General features: G+C 43.6%; 1 protein-coding gene across 1 annotated transcript in view; it reads left to right on the top strand.

Annotated features, from left to right (window-relative positions):
- The window catches only part of ush2a (Usher syndrome 2A (autosomal recessive, mild)), a 577,949-nt gene that overhangs the window by 302,662 nt on the left and 253,683 nt on the right, over positions 1–21,604 (top strand). The window contains 7 exon segments of the mRNA XM_056279331.1: positions 13,466–13,592; positions 14,073–14,174; positions 14,483–14,671; positions 15,158–15,288; positions 15,925–16,204; positions 19,072–19,296; positions 21,451–21,531. Of these exon segments, the coding sequence (XP_056135306.1) occupies positions 13,466–13,592; positions 14,073–14,174; positions 14,483–14,671; positions 15,158–15,288; positions 15,925–16,204; positions 19,072–19,296; positions 21,451–21,531 (1,135 nt within the window).

Here is a 21,604-nt window from a genome sequence, read left to right as displayed (position 1 = left end):
TGTCATGGCTTATTAGTGTTCCCCTAGATACATATAGTTGGGCCCATTAGATCCCCCCATTAGCCTGTTGAGCTAGCCTAATGGGATTACCCACGCAAGGGGGCTAATTTAGCGTGACACAGGAAACTGGTACCCTTCGAAACACATGCACGTGTGAGTTGTTAAACACACATATTTGAGCTTACAGGCAAGCACAAGCATGTGTTTACATGCACAAGAAGTAGACCCACACACATAGCAGTGAGATAGGTGGCACACACACAGAGACACGCACGCACAAGCACACACATACATTCTAATGATGCAGTTGAGCAGTGTTATGAAACACTGACTGTCTTGCTGAGATGAGTTTAGATGCTGTTAGGTTACACAATGTGTGGCGCATATACACACACACACACACACACACACACTTCAAAGTTAGCTGTCGAACATGGTCAAGCAGGTTGCAGACGCTGTAAATTAATACAGAAAGTTGAATCAGTTCATCTGGACAACGTTTATTGACAGAAACGTGTCATCACTCATCTAAGTGACCTCTTCAGTTTAAACTGACTACAGGTATCCCCATTCTTATGAACAATACAGTTGCATAATGACCAAAACCAACGATAAGTTTCATATGCAAATAGGCGTGACCATTAGCTAGAGTTACAATGGCCATGTGTACTAATCATAGAGGATTTGGGAATGTTTGCAATCACAGCATTGTAAAATGGTGACAGATGTACTCTTAGCCCCCCCCCCCCCACACACACACACACACCACCTGGTTCAGGGACAGTCATTCCCTCTTCACATACATGGCCTCTTTGACTCCCTGTTCAAACCAGCGTTCCTCCCTACCAAGGATGTGCACATCCTCATCCTTGAAAGAGTGGCCACTGGCTTGTAGATGGGTGTAGACTGCGTAGTCCTGGCCTGATGTGTTAGTTCTCCTGTGTTGTGCCATCCTCTTGGCCAGTGTCTGTTTGGTATCCCCAACGTACAAGTCACAGCAATCCTCCTGGCACTTAACAGCATACACAATAATGCTCTGTTTGTGCCGGGAGACCTAATACTTGAGGTGGACCAATTTCTGGCACAGTGTGTTTTGGGGTTTGAAAGCAACCGAGATGCGAGCACTGCAACCGATGGATCATCAGCACTGGCAGGACAAAAGCTGCAGAGCTGCATCTGTGGCTGGTCAGAGGTTACATCAGTGAAGGGTCTCAAGATCCACCAAGGCAAAAAAAAGTGCCTTAGTGAGCTCGGCAAGGGGCCTCGCATTGACCAATACTTTTTAAGAAGTAGGCCAAATCAGTCGAGTGAAGCCCGGAGGCAGGAGAACCCCCACAGTCCTCAGGGTATCAGCACCCCAGACGAAGCTCAACTTTGCATAGACCCTCCAGTGGCCTCCAGTCTGGAGCCCAGCCAGCAGCAGAGAGGAAGATGGAAGGAAGAAAACCTCAAATCCTGTGGCCCAAGTCAAGCCAGAAGATAGAGTGGGAGACCATCAACTCTGACCTTGTCCTCTTGCTAGAAGGACAGAGGGTTGGGCTTGACGCGCTGCAGGCAGAAATAAGCAGTGTTTGACAAAGCTGCGAAGAGCAGAACACCTCAGGCGACAGCATAAGAGGAAAGAACGGGCTAGGACTCGCTTCTACAGCAACCCTTACAGCTTTGTCAAGAGCCCTTTTGACAGCGAGAAGAATGGGAGCCTCAGAGTGCCCATACGAGATCTGGAAGAGCACCTAAAGAAGACCTACTCTGATGACCGGAGACATGAGCCAGTCACCATCCCAGATGACATGCCACCAATTCACCCACCTGACCACCATATGGACACAAGACCCCCCACATGGAGCGAGGTGGAGAGGACGGTAAAGCAGGCAAGATCGACGTCAGCTCCTGGGCCCAGTGGTATTCTGTATAGACTCTATAAGAACACTCCTGGAGTCCTGAAATACCTCTGGAAGCTGATGAAAGTGGCATGGCAGAAAAGAGTCATACCCAGGGCATGGCGAAGAGCAGGAGGCATTCTGATCCCCAAGGAGAAGAACTCTTCCTGCATCAGCCAGTTTCGCCAGATCAGCCTTCTAAATGTAGAGGGAAAGAGTTTCTTTAGCGTGATTGCGAAAAGGCTCTCCACATTCCTGCAAAGAAGCAACTTTGTCGATACATCAGTGCAGAAAACCGGGATCCATGGCTTCTCAGGATGTCTGGAGCATGCTAATATCATCTGGCACCAAATACAAGCTGCCAAGAAAGAACGGAGAGACCTGCACGTGGTTTTCTTAGACCTCGCCAACGCTTTTGGATCGGTTCCTCACAAGATACTGTGGACGGCGTTTGATTTTTTCCATGTCCCCAAAAACATCAAAGAGTTGGTCAAGACCTATTTTAGGGATCTCCAGTTCTGTGTCACAACACAGAACACCACCACCACTTGGCAACATCTGGAAATAGGCATCATGGCGGGCTGCACTATTTCCCCTCTGGCATTCACCATGGCAATGGAGCTTGTCATCCGTGCATCTCGATGGGTGGTGGGAGGCAAAAAGTCCAGGAATGGCCTGCGTCTTCCACCAATCCGGGCGTACATGGATGACTTGACCACCATAGCAACAATGAAACCATGCACCAGGCGCCTGCTGCAGAAACTCCAGGAAAACATCAAGTGGGCACGAATGGAGTTTAAACCAAGCAAATCCTGCAGCATCTCCATTGTTAAAGGCCAATTAACAGGTGAACGGTTCTACATCAGTGATCAACCAATCCCCACAGTCCGGGAGAAGCCCATCAAGAGCCTCAGACAGTGGTACAATGCAGACCTCAAAGATACCCAGCAACTGGAGCAACTTCGTCAGGATACAGTCAGCAGCCTCAGGCAAATCAACAACACTGCACTGCCTGGGAAGTTGAAGCTCTGGTGCTTTCAGTTTGGGCTGCTACCCTGACTCATGTGGCCAATAACCATGTAGGAGGTCTCACTATCTCATGCCAATTGCTTGGAGGGGCAAGTGAACTCGCAGGTGAGGAAGTGGCTTGGACTGCCAAAGTGCCTCAGCAGTGTTGGACTCTACGGCAATGGAGCCCTCACACTGCCAATTTCCAGCCTGGTTGAGGAATTCAAATGTGCCAAAGTGAGGTTGGACATGTCTCTCACAGAATCCAGAGACCCGGTAGTGAGAGGAGTTGCTCCAACCCTAGCAACAGGGAAGAAATGGACCCCAGCTGCAGCTGTACTGGAGGCGAAATCTGCTCTCCACCTCCAAGACGTAGTAGGCCATGTTCAACAAGGCAGAGGCAGCCTTGGCCTGGGAACAAAAACACCTACCTGGCAAAAGGCGACTACTACCGAACGGCGAACTATGGTGGTAGAGGAGGCTCGCCGGCAGGAAGGAGCAGCCAAACAGGGCTGCTGGATGAGGTGGGAGGGTGTTGGAGAGAGGAAACTCACATGGAGTGAGCTCTGGAGCATGGAATCAAACAGGCTGAGTTCCATCATCAAAGCCACATATGATGCCCTGCCCTCTCCCACAAATCTAAATCTCTGGCTTGGAGAGAATCCATCTTGCTCCCTGTGTACAGCCCCAGCAACCCTCAAGCACATCTTGGTTGGCTGCGAGACCAGCCTCACCCAAGGCAGATACACCTGGTGACACAATCAGGTGCTCAGGTGCTTGGCAGCTGAACTCGAGCGCAAGAGGGTTTCCATCAATGCCCAACCCTTCAACAACCAGGAAGCGCCCTGGCGTTTTCCAGCTTTTGTTCGGGAGGGCGATAAACTGAAGGCCAACCCTTCACTTCCTGACTTAGGCTCACTAAACTCAGCCAGGAATTGGGAAATGCGGGTGGACTTAGGCCAGAAGCTCATCTTCCCAACAGAGATCGCAACAACCACCTTGCAACCAGACCTCATCCTCTGGTCCAATTCTTGCCAGCTCGCTTACATCATCGAGCTGACAGTCCCCTGGGAGGATGCAGTCGATGAAGCCTACGAGCGTAAGAAGCTGCGGTACATCAACCTAGCAGCCGAAGCAGAGGACAGAGGCTGGAAGGTGAAGGTGCGCCCTGTGGAGGTGGGTTGTAGGGGATTTGTTGCCAGCTCCACAGCAAAACTCCTGAGAGAACTAGGAGTCGGGGCAGGCCCACAGGAGAGCAATCAAAGAGCTAGCCGACACTGCTGAGAGGACTAGCCACTGGATCTGGATCAAAAGGAGAGACACCGTCTGGGCTGCCAGGGTGAACAGCTAACCACAGGGCACACACCCAGGACCGATCAACCTGTGGTGGACCTGCCTCAGCGGGGGGTGTCTTGTGACAAAAGGCCGAAACACCCTGTGATGCTGAGGTACACAACTGACGATGTGTCCTGGTGGTGGCAATGTGACCTTGGCAGCCATCTCCATTTTATTTCCCACCGAAACTGTTGCAGTGCAAACATTAGGGATTTTAACAACCAGTCCTTTCTTGAATCTTCAACCTTTTTTTTTTCTTTCCTAAATTTCTTTCTGATTTTTCCCTTTTTCTTCAAATTTAGTGGCCAGTCGAGCCCTGTTTTAGTTCGAACACCCACCCTTGTACTGCATGCGTTTGCCAGCTGCATCTCTCCGGCCGGCAGTCTCGAAGGAGATGCCTTTCATGACGAGGCAAATCCAGGTCGAACCACTGCTTTTTCCAACACACCCAGAAACACCTTCATGTGATGAACACAAGCTGACTCCACCCCCCTCCCAAAGACAGCGTTGCCAATTATTGCTGCTTGATCGAGTCCAGCCATAGTCGCATCTGACGAGACCAGGGCGCAAACCCCGGTCCCCAGTGGGCAACTGCATCGACACAAAGCCGATGCTTAGACTGCTACACCACCACAGACCCCCAAAAAAAAAAAAACCTCAACTTTTCCAAAACTCCCGCCACATATGGAATCACCACTGGTTTACACTTGAGCAGCTGTTGTCCTTCTCTCTTCGGTTGGCTGGCGCACTGTTTGGGCATCTTTCTGGCTTTGACAATCGCCCAGTTAGGATAACCACATTTAACGAGGGCCTGTTTAATGTGGGATTTCTCCCCTTCCCCGGCCGCTGTGTCAGTGGGGACATTGTCAGCTCAGTGGTACAGTGTCCTGATGACTCCTAGTTTGTGCGCCAATGGATGATGAGTCAATTAATCCCTGGGCCTCAAATATTAAAACATCACAGTACTTGACAACTCAATAACATTAGACCCATACAACCAGCCCACTTTACTCTGGCTTTGGAGAACTTACTAGCATTCACCGGTGAGCTATATCCTCCATTTCCACCTACACTGAAAGAGAGAGAGATGCAAGGGGGTTGGAGATAAAGTAAGAGAATGATCTGTAGATGCTCGCTGGGTGTGGGATTTTATTGGACACCCAAATGAGAGTCCATTGATCTTTAACATTCTATGGTCTCAGTGTGATTGCTCCTCTAAAATAAAATCTACTTAAATTGAAAAGTAGTTATCTCCTGATTTCCAGACTCCCAGGTTGTTGAGATTTTCATTGGAGCTGTGCGATATGACGGTTTTTATCGTGTGAAAATAGTAAAATGTCTATCGTTTCATATTATGCTCGATTGTTTGTTTCATTGGGTCGCAAATCATAGTATTTACGGCAATATTTTTCATCATTTGGAGTCTGTCCATATTTTGCGCATCATCATCATCATCATCAGGTCGAGTATCCTCGGATGGCTCTGACTCTCTCACGCCGCCCATCTCTATCCTGCGTAGCAGCTGGAAGATCCTCAGATGGACATCCTGTGTCGTCAACAAGTTGATTGATGTAATTTCTTGTAGGCCTTCCCACACATGTCTTTCCGTATTTGGGTGACCAAAGCAGAGTGTCGCTTGCAAGTTCTTCTTGCTCCTCCAGTAATGACCAGCAAATCAAACCCTTCGTTCTCGGATAGTTGTTTGAAATGGCGGGTATATTGCCATAGAGACACTTCTTTGTAGGACGCTTCTTCCAGGATACATTTAGTGCAGCGTGCAGCATTCTCGTGAAAGCCCCATCAAGTTTGGATTCAAGCCGTTTAGTGAGGGTCCAAGAAGATGATCAATTTTTTTGTGCAAAATATGAGTATTACATTAATAAATTACTGTTATTGGCTTTTTACTCACAAAGCTTTTATTACACTTACGGTAATGTAACTAGTGTAGTTGTCGTCAACTCTGCACCGCTCTGTCTCTTCTCCGCTCTGCTGAGCTCTGTGTGGAGGGGCTGAGTCCTGCCCGCGGTAAAGCAGAGGAGTGGAGACGAGAAACTAACGAGACCATAAATGACAGCAAAACGCATTAGAGACTGTTTATTTATGTTGTTTACCTAGTTTATGTGCACTCGTTTCAATTTAGCTCAGTTTGAGAGTTTCTGCTATGTTTTGCTGTCATTTATTGTCACGCTACTCTGCTCTGCTCTCTTAGGTTCAGCGAGGGCGGGCTGCCCCTCCACACACATGCAGTGTGTGCTGGGGGGGGGGGGGGACCAGAAACTATCTATTCATTGAATTTACAGAAAATGTCCTATATCATGATATGTGTCGTTATTGTTATCAGGATATGAAATTACTTTTATTGAGATATGAGATTTTGGTTATATTGCACAGCCCTAATTTTCAGATTGTTCTTGCCTAACATAGATTCCAGTTTCTGTTTTAGTGGTTTAATGTTGAAGTATACCAGCCCCTCTACCATCTAATAAAGGTCACAATTAGAGGATTCCCCCCCCCCCAACACATTGTGTTCTGTATATTAATACCAATTCTTCAAAGATATAGTTTATAGTTTAATGGTACTGGACATAAGTGTGTTTGTATATGCAACCGTATGTGCAACCGTATGTTCATACATATTTGTGCCACAGGGTGCACATGCCTACATAGTGTCATTGTCTTCCGTATTCAATTCAGATTAATATGTAAATGTGCCTGCTTTGGGTAGATTACAGTATCACCTTCAGAGTCATACATTTGCTTCTCATTGCCAGGGGACAGATCACAGTACTTAGAGCTGTCATTTTTCTTTGTGTGTGTGTGTGTGTGTGTGTGTGTCTGTAAATCTGACTGTCTAATGTCTGCATGTGCATGTGAGCTCGTGCTGTCATTATTATTATGTACAACTCCTTATAGAGTATGTGACTGGTTGTCTGTGTGTATGGTTGTTTGTTTACTCTCAAGTTTCTGTTATGTACAGTTCTGTAATTGCGTCTGTGTGTGCAGTTGGTATATGTGTATGTTGAGTCGTTGTATCCAGTAATCTAGTAGCTTGGACATAAACTTATCAGGAGCCCCTGTAACACCAAACGTGCTTTCATTGTGAAATTCAAGTATGTCAATACAGTAAGCCCATTAAGATATATGACAGTAACCCATTTCTATCCAAGTGTTTTCATTCAAATCTTGTCCTTCATTTTAAATAGCTTGATAAAAATGGCAGATATCTAGTAAAATCCCCCAAATTTGCATCAAAGTTTTAATGTTTGCCCAATGTAGATAAACATTTGGATTGATAAAAGGAAATCCGATAAGTTGTAATGGAAACCCATATACTGAGTGTAAAATGAGATCATATGATTAAGAGTTTAATCTAATGATCTTCTGTTTCTTAGTCTCAACTGGTCCATCTCTCTCATGAGTTCTGAAGTGTGGACATATGGTATAGGATATAGTCCTACATTCATGAAACACACTTTCATTCATTTGCATTATTTCTTTTTTGTGAAATTTAATTATTTGCTTGAAATTGATGAACATGAAAGTTGGATGGAAATATAGCTAGTGATACCATACTTGTGCAGTGTGTATGCAGGTTTTCTTTCCAACCCAACACTTCACCAGCTGATTTTACTAGTTGGTCTTCCCCTGTCTAGTTGAGGATGTGCTAATCAGCTGGTGGAGTGTTGCGTTGTGAAGAAAACCTGCATATGCACAGCTTTCCTTAGCATATTATTGAGGATCGCTGATATGTGATAAAACACAAATTTGTGTGGATACGCAAAATTTACACACAGTTTGACATACACTTTCAAAATATCACCTTTATCCTCGTATACAAATATGGCTGCACATACGCAATTACACATGCAAACCACCAGTTAGTCTAGTAGTCTCAGATTTTACCACTGTAGCCAACCTTCAAACCTTGAGGGTTGATAGAAATGGAGGGGAATGGCTTCTTAACTAGAAAAAAAGGGAAGAGCAACTGTCTCTTACTAATGAAATCTCCAAGTCTTTGGTGTATTCTTACAACAATTGTGATATCTCTATCATCCTGTGTCATGTATATTTTTATTTTTAAATGCACAAGGTTCAAAATCTTTTAATTTAGGCTAATTAAAGTAGGCTGTGTATTGTAATGTAAAGCCATCACTGCAAATTTTTTTTCTATTTTTTTTTTTGCAGATAGGTACAGAGTAATCTTATCTATTGGCCGAATGAAAGCGCTATGTATGTTACCAGCTATGTTAGTGTGACAAACCTACGCCACAGTAATGGCACACTAATGACATGCTTGCAGAAGATTAAAAACACACAATGGTTAAAACACCAGAGATAAGAACAGTACATTAAAGCAGCAAGATGTCTGCAGCCTTGAGTCTAGAGGGGAAATAGCTTGTTGTGGCTCTGCAGCTCCCACTTTTTTCTCTGTTTGTGTGTTGTATTTGTGTATACAGGCACAGCTTAACCTGTCCTGGGTCAATTAAGCTTACTCAGAGCAAGTGTACCTGCCGAACCCTGTTACATTTATCTTATAATGTTTTTACATAGTTCTACGTTGTTTTGTAACTACTGTGTAAGTTTTGGCCTGTTACCATTTTTACATCCTGAATCACATTTTTATGATTATGCAGTTGTCTGGGATAAGAAAGATGTATCGCAGAGAATCACTGTGTTGCATTAAGCGACTTATTGAAATTTAAATTGGTGAATGTTGACTGAAACCAAAGGTGACAGAAAGTGGACTTATTAACCTTACTGGAAATGGTGAGATTCCATGACCCCTTGGAATGGCCCTGTTTCTACCTATGCTGAAAATGAGAGGAAGTGAAAAACATGAGTGAGAGATGAAGAGAGAAAATAAGTGAATTAGAAGAGAGAGAGAGAAAGGGGTGGAGAGATAACAGCAGATAGATGATGTACCATCCAGTGTAAGTGCAGAACGTCACTAGGTCCCTCTCCTCTCCTTAAGTGATTGGCTTAACACATAAACTTACTTGTATACACACATGCAGTGACATGCACATTACTGTGCATACTCAAACTGTTTCTCTTATACACACACGACACATTCACACACATGCATGCACACACTCTGTAGGGAGTTGCCAGGTGTAGCAGGAAGCGTAAATTCCAACATTTTTTTAATAAATGCTGCTTATCTGGAGAAAGTAATGGGAATAAGCCCTTTGTTCGTGTGTGTGTGTGTGTGTGTGTGTGTGTGTGCGCGCGCGCACGTGCGTGCGTGCGTGCGTGCGTGTGCACATGCGTGGAGGTAGATGAGGATGAATTAGTGTCGGTATGAGATAGAGTTTATTAAAGAGAAAACAGTGGGGGCACTTGGTCACACGTCCTAAGCGTGGTGCTATACAGCTCAGGTACAGTAGGGAGGATATCATTGTCCTTCTATGTTTGGTACCTAATAAAGGTGTGTGTTTAATCTGGAAATTCACTTTTTCCATACACATACACTACCGTTCAAAAGTTTGGGATCACCCAAACAATTTTGTGTTTTCCATGAAAAGTCACACTTATTCACCACCATATGTTGTGAAATGAATAGAAAATAGAGTCAAGACATTGACAAGGTTAGAAATAATGATTTGTATTTGAAATAAGATTTTTTTTACATCAAACTTTGCTTTCGTCAAAGAATCCTCCATTTGTGGCAATTACAGCATTGCAGACCTTTGGCATTCTAGCTGTTAATTTGTTGAGGTAATCTGGAGAAATTGCACCCCACGCTTCCAGAAGCAGCTCCCACAAGTTGGATTGGTTGGATGGGCACTTCTTTGAGCAGATTGAGTTTCTGGAGCATCACATTTGTGGGGTCAATTAAACGCTCAAAATGGCCAGAAAAAGAGAACTTTCATCTGAAACTCGACAGTCTATTCTTGTTCTTAGAAATGAAGGCTATTCCATGCGAGAAATTGCTAAGAAATTGAAGATTTCCTACACCGGTGTGTACTACTCCCTTCAGAGGACAGCACAAACAGGCTCTAACCAGAGTAGAAAAAGAAGTGGGAGGCCGCGTTGCACAACTGAGCAAGAAGATAAGTACATTAGAGTCTCTAGTTTGAGAAACAGACGCCTCACAGGTCCCCAACTGGCATCTTCATTAAATAGTACCTGTTAGAGCCTGTTTGTGCTGTCCTCTGAAGGGAGTAGTACACACCGGTGTAGGAAATCTTCAATTTCTTAGCAATTTCTCGCATGAAATAGCCTTCATTTCTAAGAACAAGAATAGACTGTCGAGTTTCAGATGAAAGTTCTCTTTTTCTGGCCATTTTGAGCGTTTAATTGACCCCACAAATGTGATGCTCCAGAAACTCAATCTGCTCAAAGAAGTGCCCATCCAACCAATCCAACTTGTGGGAGCTGCTTCTGGAAGCGTGGGGTGCAATTTCTCCAGATTACCTCAACAAATTAACAGCTAGAATGCCAAAGGTCTGCAATGCTGTAATTGCCACAAATGGAGGATTCTTTGACGAAAGCAAAGTTTGATGTAAAAAAAATCTTATTTCAAATACAAATCATTATTTCTAACCTTGTCAATGTCTTGACTCTATTTTCTATTCATTTCACAACATATGGTGGTGAATAAGTGTGACTTTTCATGGAAAACACGAAATTGTTTGGGTGATCCCAAACTTTTGAACGGTAGTGTACATTTCCAAACTCAGTGATGTTGACTGTCAACTGAAACTGTGAAAGTATTAACATATGACAGTGACCATCCTGTACTCATCCAAGAGTCAGAGTCTTTGCTGTTGTGTGAGCATGCAATTGAAACTTGGGAAGAACAATGCTCAAGTCTTCTGCCCAAATTTTGCCAGAAGCTCTAGAGGAATTTCAGGGATAACCATTTTTCTGAAAGTAATTGTTGCCAGACAAGCAGGCCCAACAAACTGAGATATAACCTAGTGTAGCAAGTGTGTGGGACACGGTCATGTTAAGTATTGCTTATACTTTTTCTCTTTTCTTAACCTTTATCAGGGGAAGGGTCTCTGATCATGCATTCTATTTGTGCTTCATGCCCTGGTGTACATCTACCATGGGGAGCTACTTCATATAACCACAATAGTGTTCTACTGTTCTTTAATAGCGCCTCAACTGGAGCAGGACCCAAGTCAAACAGTTTGAAGTTACCAGTGTCTTATATGGCTGTAGATATGTATAATTTTACATCTCAAATTCTTTCTTCACCAAAACTTTGAGTCAGCCGCTGCCACTGGCACTAACACATACTGCAAACTCAATAGCTAAAACCTAGGTACCACCATGTTTTTTGTTTGGAAATTATGGAATGTGCAGGCCTACCGTATTTCCTGGACTACAAGTCGCCTTCGGCCTATAAGTTGCACTCAGTAAAAAACGTGTTTTTACAAGGGGAAAAACACATTTATATATATATATATATATATATATACTAGAAGAACCCCGCTACAATGTAGCGGTTTGGTTATCCACCCGTCTAAATCTCCCTCCTCTTCATCCTGCCAGCTAACCACCTTCCCCCTGCCCCTAACCCCCCCCCACTCCAACTCCCTCCCCCCAAATGCTCAGAATCATCTGAAATGCCGAGAAAAGTGGTTTTTAGCCATTTTTAGAAAATGCATATTTGCATAATTATGCATAATTATTATAATTATATTTTAATTTTCTGCTATTTTTCTGGTCCTCTCTGGAACAATACCTACCACCTCCAAATAAAATTAGGATCATAAATGCATTTTTGCAAAAATGCATATATTTTGCATAATGCCAAAACATTTCTGTCCCAGAAAAAACAATTTTATATAGGGGAAAAAAATCAAAGATGCTCAAAATCATCTGAAATGCTGAGAAAAGTGGTTTTTAGCCATTTTTAGAAAAATGCATATTTTGCATAATTATGCATAATTATGCATAATTTTAATTTTCTGGGATTTTTCCCTTACTCTCTGAGACAATACCTACCACCTCCAAAAAGAATTAGGATCATAAGTGCTTTAGTTTTCGGTCCCCCTATCTACACTAACTAACACACACACACACACACTAACACCACACACACACACATAACGAAAATATATGAGTGATAAGTCGCTTCGGTGTATAAGTTGCATTTATATGGCGGTATAGTATTTTCAATTGAGTCACAAGATTAATCAGTGCCATCTAGTGGCCTTAGTTGAAATGCAGTGTATTCATGCGACAAAAGTACGTTTATAAAAGTTGCTTGAGTCACAGGACCAGCCAGACGAGTTAAAAAACAGCAACTTACAGTCCAGGAAATACGGTAATAGTCACGGCAGTTCATTTGAATCTTGGAATAGGAGTGCCCAAACACCACTAAATAGTAAATAGGTGTCAGTAAACAAAATCCTTCAGGATTTTAACTTTGTTATTGAGTTTGATAAATTGAAATAGGCCTCAAAGTAAATTTGGGAAGACAGTTGTTGAAAACAAAAAGAAATGAGCAGACTGAAAGCCAGCTCGTGTGTAGGCTCCTGTTTTGTGTTTTGTGAGAGTGAGAGAGCGCAAAAGAGAGACTCTCCCCTAACTGGTTGTCTTGTTAAGTAGAGCTGTCTAGCGATGGTACTAAAGATGTCGGAGCTGATATACTCTGGCATTCATACATTTATTGATCTTATTATTAAATCTTCATCACTCTGAGTGTGTGTGTGTATGTGTGTGTGTGTGTGTGTGTGTGTGTGTGTGTGTGTGTGTGTGCGCGTGCGTGCTTGTCAGCCCATCCTTCTTTTACAACAGTACTCTTTGCCTACCAGCTAAAAGCTGATCACAACAATGATGTCATACTTAATAGACCACAGAACAAACACCCTGTAACAATACTTTGATGTTTTCATTGTGTGTTCAGACTCTTTAGAGTGGATCTGTGTGTGTGTGTGTGTGCGTGCGTGCGTGCGTGCGTGCGTGCGCGCGCGCGCGTGTGCATGCGTGCGTGTTCCTCCCAAATGTCTTCACAACATACTCATATGATTGAAAATATCCTGTAATGCAAGGATGGTGTATTGACCTGTAATTTGAAAAGTAGTCTTTCTTCTTTCTGAGGTGGCTTGGTGTCAGGTTAATGTTAAGGGTTACTGTTTTAGCGCATAGTTTGGAGAGTTGTGGATAGAGTTAAGGATTGGGAAAAGAATGTACATCCTCTCAGGTTTAGTAACATTACAATTCAAATGTGTCTGTATAGTTACTAGATCTGTGTTGTACATTTATATGTGTGTATGTATGTGTAGGGCTCTGCGGTGGCTGTGGGCGTTCGTGGTGATGGAGGCCGTCGTTATGATGATGGACACTGGCACAGCATCATGGCAACAAGGCGAGGGGCCGTGGGAACAATCGTTGTCAACAATCAATACAGAGGTTACTCAGCTCATATTCATACTGACCAGTGCATGTTTATGTGTGTACTTGTTTGCATACTTGTACATATAAAGTGTATAGATAGATGTGTGTCTATGTTTGTGTGTAAACCTCCAACTCCATACAGAGGTATTAGTCAGGTTAATCCCAGCCACTCTGTGGTAGTCTGATGAGGATAATAAGGCCTCACACACACACACACACGAAAGAGTCCTATTTCTTTTATTTTTCCCAGTTTTTCAGTTCCCTCCATGTGACCCTTTTCACTATTCTATATCGCTGTCCCGTTCTCCCTCATCCTATCCTTATGTTTCCTCCTTGTGTTACTTTTTCTGTTTTTCATCCCTATTCCCACCCCTCCCTCAAAGTTATGGTCTAGCTTCGTCTTACCCTCTTCTTTCCTGTTTTCTTTTTTCTTGTCCTCTCCTGCCACTCTCCTCACTCTCTGACTCTCTCTACTACCTCTTCTTTCTCCACCAGGTCAAGCATCAGCTTCCAGCGGCAGCACCATTATCGGTGAGAACACGGGGGTGTTTATTGGGGGGCTACCTGAAGATTTCACTCTGCTCAGAGGTGATTCAGGTTAGTGTATTCTTGCCATTCTTCACCATCTTCTTCACTCTACACCGCCTTCTATACCAACCAAGAACGTTTTTGATCACCCTTGTGGGTTCAACAAACAGGGTAATTTTTGTTGACACTTGTTAATCCCTTTAATGATCAGCCTACTGTATCAATCATACAGTTCAAGCTTATTGTGGGTCATAATTATATGAAAAGATAGAGTGAAAAAAGTTACACAATAGCATAGATTGAAGCGGTTTGTGTGAAGCAGTGCTGAAATCTGAAAGATTGACCTTGATGGCCTTCTCGCTCACCTGTCTTATCAGGGGATATCCGGATGGTGCGGCAGGGGTTCTCTGGTTGCATTAGAGATGTGTGGTTGAAGATGATTGACAGCCCATCAGAAGAGTGGAAGCCTCTGGATTGGTCTAGTACAACTGAGAGGGTGGCAGCCTATGAGAGCTGGGAGGGATGTCCCGTCCAAGTGGATGAGGGTGCTCATTTTCTGGGTCAAGGTAGAAAAAGTCAAATTTAGTGTTATTGATGATGCTGATATTGATCATTTGATTTTGCTTTTTTGGTTCTCCTTTTTTTTTTCTTATTCTTTTTTGGTTAGTCGTTTTTAAAAGAACATCCTTTATCTGGACATGTAATTGCCGTGTTTGTTGGAGTGCTGTTAGTGTTATTTCAGGCTACCTTATCTCTCTTGTTTCAGAGTTAAATAGATGGATTTTTTTTTTGCTTGTTGATATTACTAACGTGATAATGATGCTGTTTACTGCTGATAAATTTAACAATAAGTATGATAATTATGCTGTCATTTAAGTCTTTTAAACATATTACACATGTGAATTTAAACATTTTACAAATTTTGAATTTAGTTTTAAGTTGGAAAAAAAAAGGTTGACAGCTCTAACAAATATGCCTTGATTCCTATCTGCTGTCCCTGGTCAGGTAATGCAATTATATGCTTTTTGTTAATGATGTTTTCATCATTTCAGGTTACTTGGAATTGGGTAGCAATGTGTTCAGCGGCGGAGTGGATTTTGACATAAGTATGGAATTTAGAACAGATCAGCTCAATGCTCTGCTGATATTCACGTACAGCACACACTCTGATGACTACTTGCTGGTAAATAGTACACACTATAGTGCCCAATCTCCAATATAAAACACACATGCTCACACACGCTCAATGTTTTGGCTATGACCCAGAACCAAAATTATTCTACAACTGTTGTTTTCCAGGGCAAGCAGGTACATTACCTTGACCAAACCCTTTGAAACTGCTGAATTTAAACATAGGGTTAAAGAATAATTTCAGACTGTGTCTGTAGATGAGATAAATTGTTTTAAAAAATGTTTAGAAATTGAAAGTAGGGGGTTTCCTGGTGCCTCAGTAGTAAATGATGTTAACTGATTACCTGTGTTGTCAGCGGTAATTCCACCTCTAATTTTAGATGGCTGACATCTCTCTAATACGCATCTTTTTTGCTAGACTCCGTTGAAGAGTTTCAGAAATTCATCAGGCACACTAAATAGCTGATACAACACAAAGCAGTGAAGTTGTATGCCAAATGAATTGTAGGTCATGCAAGAAATTGAAAGATGTTGGTTCTGAGACAAGTTTACTCATGATAATTTTCATAGCCTCTGAAGCACATTTTATGTGTGTGTGTGTGTGTGTGTGTGTGTGTGTGTGTGTGTGTGTGTGTGTGTGTGTGTGTGTGTGTGTGTGTGTGTTCTTGCAATTGTGTATGCTTTTCAGGTGGAGCTGGAAGGCGGTCTACTTTCCTTCGTAATTTCCTTGGGAGGTCATGTGACTGAGCTTGGCATGTGGATTGGGCTTAGCTACTGTGATGGAGACTGGAACCAACTCTCATTGTCAAAGCATAGTTCAGTCTTCTCTGCCACAGTCAATGATTGGGCAGAGGAAATGAGGGGGGAAGGAGGAGAGAAGAGATTGATAGTTGATTCACCGGTATATGTGGGCGGCGTGCCCACTGAGCTAATGCATCCAGATCTGGCCAGAAGAAGTCACAGACATGGTATAAACACACACACACACACACACACACACACACACACACACACACACACACACACACACACACACACACACACACACACACACACATATATATCCAAAACCGTCAATGGTGTTGAGTGCTCGACTAATGAGGAGCGGAATATCAACACGGACACAGGAAAAAAGATTTTAATGCATAGCAGTACAGGCCTGTTTCCTGCGAACAGCTGATGAGTGCAAGATGCACGAAACAGGCCTGTACTGCTATGCATTAAAATCTTTTTTCCTGTATCCATATTGAGATATATATATATATATATATATATATATAGCGGGTTTTTTTTCTTTTCCGGAAACCGTCAATGTTGTTGATAAAAGTGCTCAAAGTGCTCAACAAATGAGGAGCAGAATAATAAGATATATGTAGGAAAAAAAACAACTTTAATTCATCGCAGTACAAGCCTGTTTCGTGCGTCACGCACTCATCAGCTGCCAAGTTGGCTATATAGTATATATGTGTGTGTGTGTATATATATATATATATACACACACACACACATATATATTGCTTGCTGGTTGTCCATCGTGCCCGATGATGACCATCTTCTTCTATTTGTGGGTCCTTTGAGGACTCAGATAGCAGAAGATACCTGCGCAGAGATGGTTTTTAAAGTGGCATGGGGGGTGCGCTTCTCCCAACGCCACATGACTTGATTGTATAGGAGATGGTTCCGATGGCAAGGGGAATCCCTAGACGACCGGCACCTCCACACAACTGCAGGGGGCTGCCGGAAATCCAGTTTTTTGGAAACCGCCTCGAAGCGTGCCGCCACAGCTTGCTTTTCTGTTGGGGTGAGCTCCCTTAGCCTTATGTCTTCCAGACTCACCCACAAGGCAGCGGGGCAGTGGTTGATAGGTGCCAGGGCGTGTCCACCAGGGTGGGCCTGCACACCATATCTCTGGGGCCCACTGCTGCTCCGAGATCCCCTGCCAAGTTAGCCTGGGGCCGCAAGACCCCAGTTACCACGTGTGGCCACGGGGAGGCCTGGCAGGAGTCTTGGTGAAGGAGAGGCTATGTACTGGCAAGGGAAGGCTTACACGCTAGCATGCTTCCCTATTCGCCACAAAGGCTAGCCAGCGGCAGCAAGCTAAGGGCAGGAAGGACACAAGCGGGTTGGAAGAACACATGCACCTTCCCTCCAACTACACACTGCTGCACTAGACGCATCACAACACCCTGTGTGTATGCACACACACACACGCACACATATATATATATATATACACACACACACATATACACTACGTATATGTACAAAAGTATTGGGACACACCTCTTAATCATTGAATTCAGGTGTTTCATTCAGACCCATTGCCACAGGTGTATAAAATCAAGCAGCTAGGCATGCAGGCTGCATTTACAAACATTTGTGAAAGAATGGGTCATTCTGAAGAGTTCAGTGAATTCAAGTGTGGTACTGTCATCGGACGCCACCTTTGCATAAGTCAGTTCGTGAAATTTCTTCTTTGCTAGATATTCCACGGTCAACTGTAAGTAGTATTATTGAAAGGTGTAAGTGTTTAGAAACAACAGCAACTCAGCTATGACGTGAGAGACCACATAAAGTCACACAGTAGGGTCAACGAGTGCTGAGGTGCATAGTGCGTAAAAGTCGCCAACACTCTGTTGACTCAAGAACTGCAGAGTTCCAAACGTCCTCTGGCATTAACATCAGCGCAAAAACTGTGCGCCGGGAGCTTCATGGAATGGGTTTCCATGGCCGAGCAGCTGCATGCAAGCCTTACATCACCAAGCACAATGCCAAGCATTGGATGGAGTGGTGTAAAGCATGCTGCCACTGGACTCTGGAGCAGTGGAAACGTGTTCTGTGGAGTGACGAATCACACTTCTCTGTCTGGCAGTCTGATGGATGAGTCTGGGTTTGGCAGATGCCAGGAGAACGTTACCTGCGTGAGTGCACTGTGCCAACTGTAAAGTTTGGTGGAGGAGGGATAATGGTATGGGGTTGTTTTTCAGGGGTTGGGCTAGGCCCCTTAGTTCTAGTGAAGGGAAATGTTAATGCTTTAGCATACCAAGACATTTTGGACAATTCTATGCTTCCAACTTTGTGGGAACAGTTTGGGGAGGGCCCTTTTCTGTTCCAGCATGACTGTGCCCCAGTGCACAAAGCAAAGTCCATTAAGACATGGTTGGGTGAGTTTGGTGTCAAAGTACTTGACTCGCCCACACAGAGCCCTGACCTCAACTCGGTCGAACACCTTTGGGATGAACTAGAATGGAGATTGCGAGCCAGGTCTTCTCGTCCAACATCAGTGCCTGACCTTACAAATGCTCTTCTGGGTGAATAGACAAAAATTCCCACAGACACACTCCAAAATCTTGTGGAAAGCCTTCCCGGAAAAGTGGAAGCAGTTATAGCTGCAAGGGGGGGGCAACTTCCTATTAATTCCTATGGATTTAGAATTGGATGTCATAAAAGCTCCTGTAGGTGTAATGGCCAGGTATCCCAATGCGTTTGTACATATAGTGTGTGTGTGTGTGTGTGTGTGTGTGTGTGTGTGTGTGTGTGTGTGTGTGTGTGTGTGTGTGTGTGTGTGTGTATATACACACACATACATACATACATACATACATAGATATAGATATGTATATTAAGGAGCATCAAGCCATAATAAAAGTGACTATAATTGTTTTATGAGGCTAAATGAGACCTAAAATGTTAAGGCAGACAGCTCTCTCTTGGAACGGATTTAAAATGTGAAACATGAGACTATTATAATTTCATGAATTTGGAATACAATTCGAAAGACTAATCCCTCTCTTTTCCCCATTTCTTTGATTTTGTGTACTCATTTTTCTCACAGGCCTGGGAGGCTGTGTGAGGGGTCTGACCATTCGAAGTGATGACAACAAACCTCCCATCAGTCTTCCTATTAATCTCGCCACTGTCCACCACCGCTCTGTTCACGTTTACCTTGACGGTTGTCCAACCAGTGAAAGTCGGTTCCATTGCCGTGGAAACGATTCGGTGTTAGTGTATACTGGGAGAGAGACACAGGCTCGGGATTATAGCCTACAACATTTTACTGGTAATCACTGAAATGCACACGTCCATATATGAAGGTGCACGTAATCAGCAATGATAGGGACAGTGAGAAATTTTTTTTAAGTTTTTAAATGTGATTATATGTAGAAAATGTCTCAAAGCATGTGCTCTTAGCTACATCAATAACTTATGGCATCTTTTACTTGCAACTGCACAACACTGAGAATTGTAATACAAACTTCTGTGTGTTTTGTAAGCACACCAACAAAATCTGACAAAATATTTTATTAAAGCAGGCTGGATCCAATTGTGTCACTTCTGTCTCTTAAGTGAAGTAATCAGATTGTAATATGAATCTACAGTGCATCCGTAAAGTATTCACACCCCTTCACTTTCCCCACATTTTATGTTACAGCCTTATTCCAAAATGGATTAAATTCCTTTTTTTTTCTTTCATCAATCTACACACAATACCCCATAATGACAAAGTGAAAAAGGTTTTGTAGAAATGTTTGCAAATTTATTAAAAATAAAAAACTGAAATATTGCATGTACATAAGTATTCACACCCTTTGCTATGACACTCAGAATTGAGCTCAGGTTTATCCTGTTTCCACCGATCATCCTTGAGATGTTGCTACATCTTGATTGGAGTCCACCTGTAGTAAATTCAATTGATTGGACATGATTTGGAAAGGCACACACCTGTCTATATAAGGTCCCACTGTTGACAGTGCATGTCAGAGCAGAAGCCAAGCCATGAAGTCAAAGGAATTGTCGGTGGACCTCCGAGACAGGATTGTATCGAGGCACAGATCTGGGGAAGGGTACAAAAAAATTTCTACAGCTTTGAAGGTCCCGAAGAGCACAGTGGTCTCCATCATTCGTAAATGGAAGAAGTTTGGATCCACCAGGACTCTGACTAGAGCTGGCCGCCCAGCCAAACTGAGTAATCGGGGGGAGAAGGGCCTTGGTCAGGGAGGTGACCAAGAACCTGATGGTCACTCTGACAGAGCTCCAGCGTTCCTCTGTGGAGATGGGAGAACCTTCCAGAAGGACAACCATCTCTGCAGCACTCCACCAATCAGGCCTTTATGGTAGAGTGGCCAGACGGAAGCCTCTGCTCAGTAAAAGGCACATGACAGCCCGCTTGGATTTTGCCAGAAAGCACCTGAAGGACTCTCAGACCATGAGAAACAAGATTCTCTGGTCTGATGAAACCAAGATTGAACTCTTTGGCCTGAATGCCAAATGTCACGTCTGGAGGAAACCAGGCACCTCTCATCACCTTGCTAATACCATCCCTACAGTGAAGCATGGTGGTGGCAGCATCATGCTGTGGGGATGTTTTTCAGTGGCAGGAACTGGGAGACTAGTCAGGATCGAGGGAAAGATGAATGGAGCAAAGTACAGAGAGATCCTTGATGAAAACCTGCTCCAGAGTGCTCAGGACCTCAGACTGGGGCAAAGGTTTACCTTTCAACACGACAACGACCCTAAGCACACAGCCAAGACAACGAAGGACAAGTCTGTGAATGTCCTTGAGTGGCCCAGCCAGAGCCCAGGCTTGAATCCCATTGAACATCTCTGGAAAGACCTGAAAATAGCTGTGCAGCGACACTCCCCATCTAACCTTACAGAGCTCGAGAGGATCTGCAGAGGAGAATGGGAGAAATACCCCAAATATAGGTGTGCCAAGCTTGTAGCTTCATACCCAAGAAGACTTGAGGCTGTAATCGCTGCCAAGGGTGCCTCAACCAAGTACTGAGTAAAGGGTGTGAATACTTATGTACATGCAATATTTCAGTTTTTTATTTTTAATACATTTGCAAACTTTTCTACAAAACCTTTTTCGCTTTGTCATTATGGGGTATTGTGTGTAGATTGATGAGGAAAAAAAAAGGAATTTAATCCATTTTGGAATAAGGCTGTAACATCACAAAATTTGGGGAAAGTGAAGGGGTGTGAATACTTTCCGGATGCACTGTATATCAAGTGGGGTTATTGGAGGAAACAGTTTTGTTTGTTGACCACACATATAAACTATGCATCAAAAGTGTATGAGCAAAAAAGAATTGCCATGTCTTTGACATAAGTCTTTAAATGTCCCATCCAAACCCATGTACACACTTATCTCTCTCTCTCTCTCTCTCACACACACACACACATACATACTCATTCATACACAACCTTACAGAATATCTGTACAGGCTTGTGGCATCAGCTGCAGGCGGCTGGGCAGCAGGACCTTGGAAGAGAGGACGCAGTCGAGGCACTGGTAACACTCACTTTCACCTCACTCACTAGTGATTTTAGCTTGACTGTGTGTGCGTGCGTGTGTGTATATGATT

The sequence above is a fragment of the Lampris incognitus genome, chromosome 4, assembly GCF_029633865.1.
Source record: "Lampris incognitus isolate fLamInc1 chromosome 4, fLamInc1.hap2, whole genome shotgun sequence".
Classification (NCBI taxonomy): Eukaryota; Metazoa; Chordata; class Actinopteri; order Lampriformes; family Lampridae; genus Lampris; species Lampris incognitus.
Note: the sequence above shows the minus strand (reverse complement) of the source record. Positions and strands in the feature narration are given on the sequence as shown.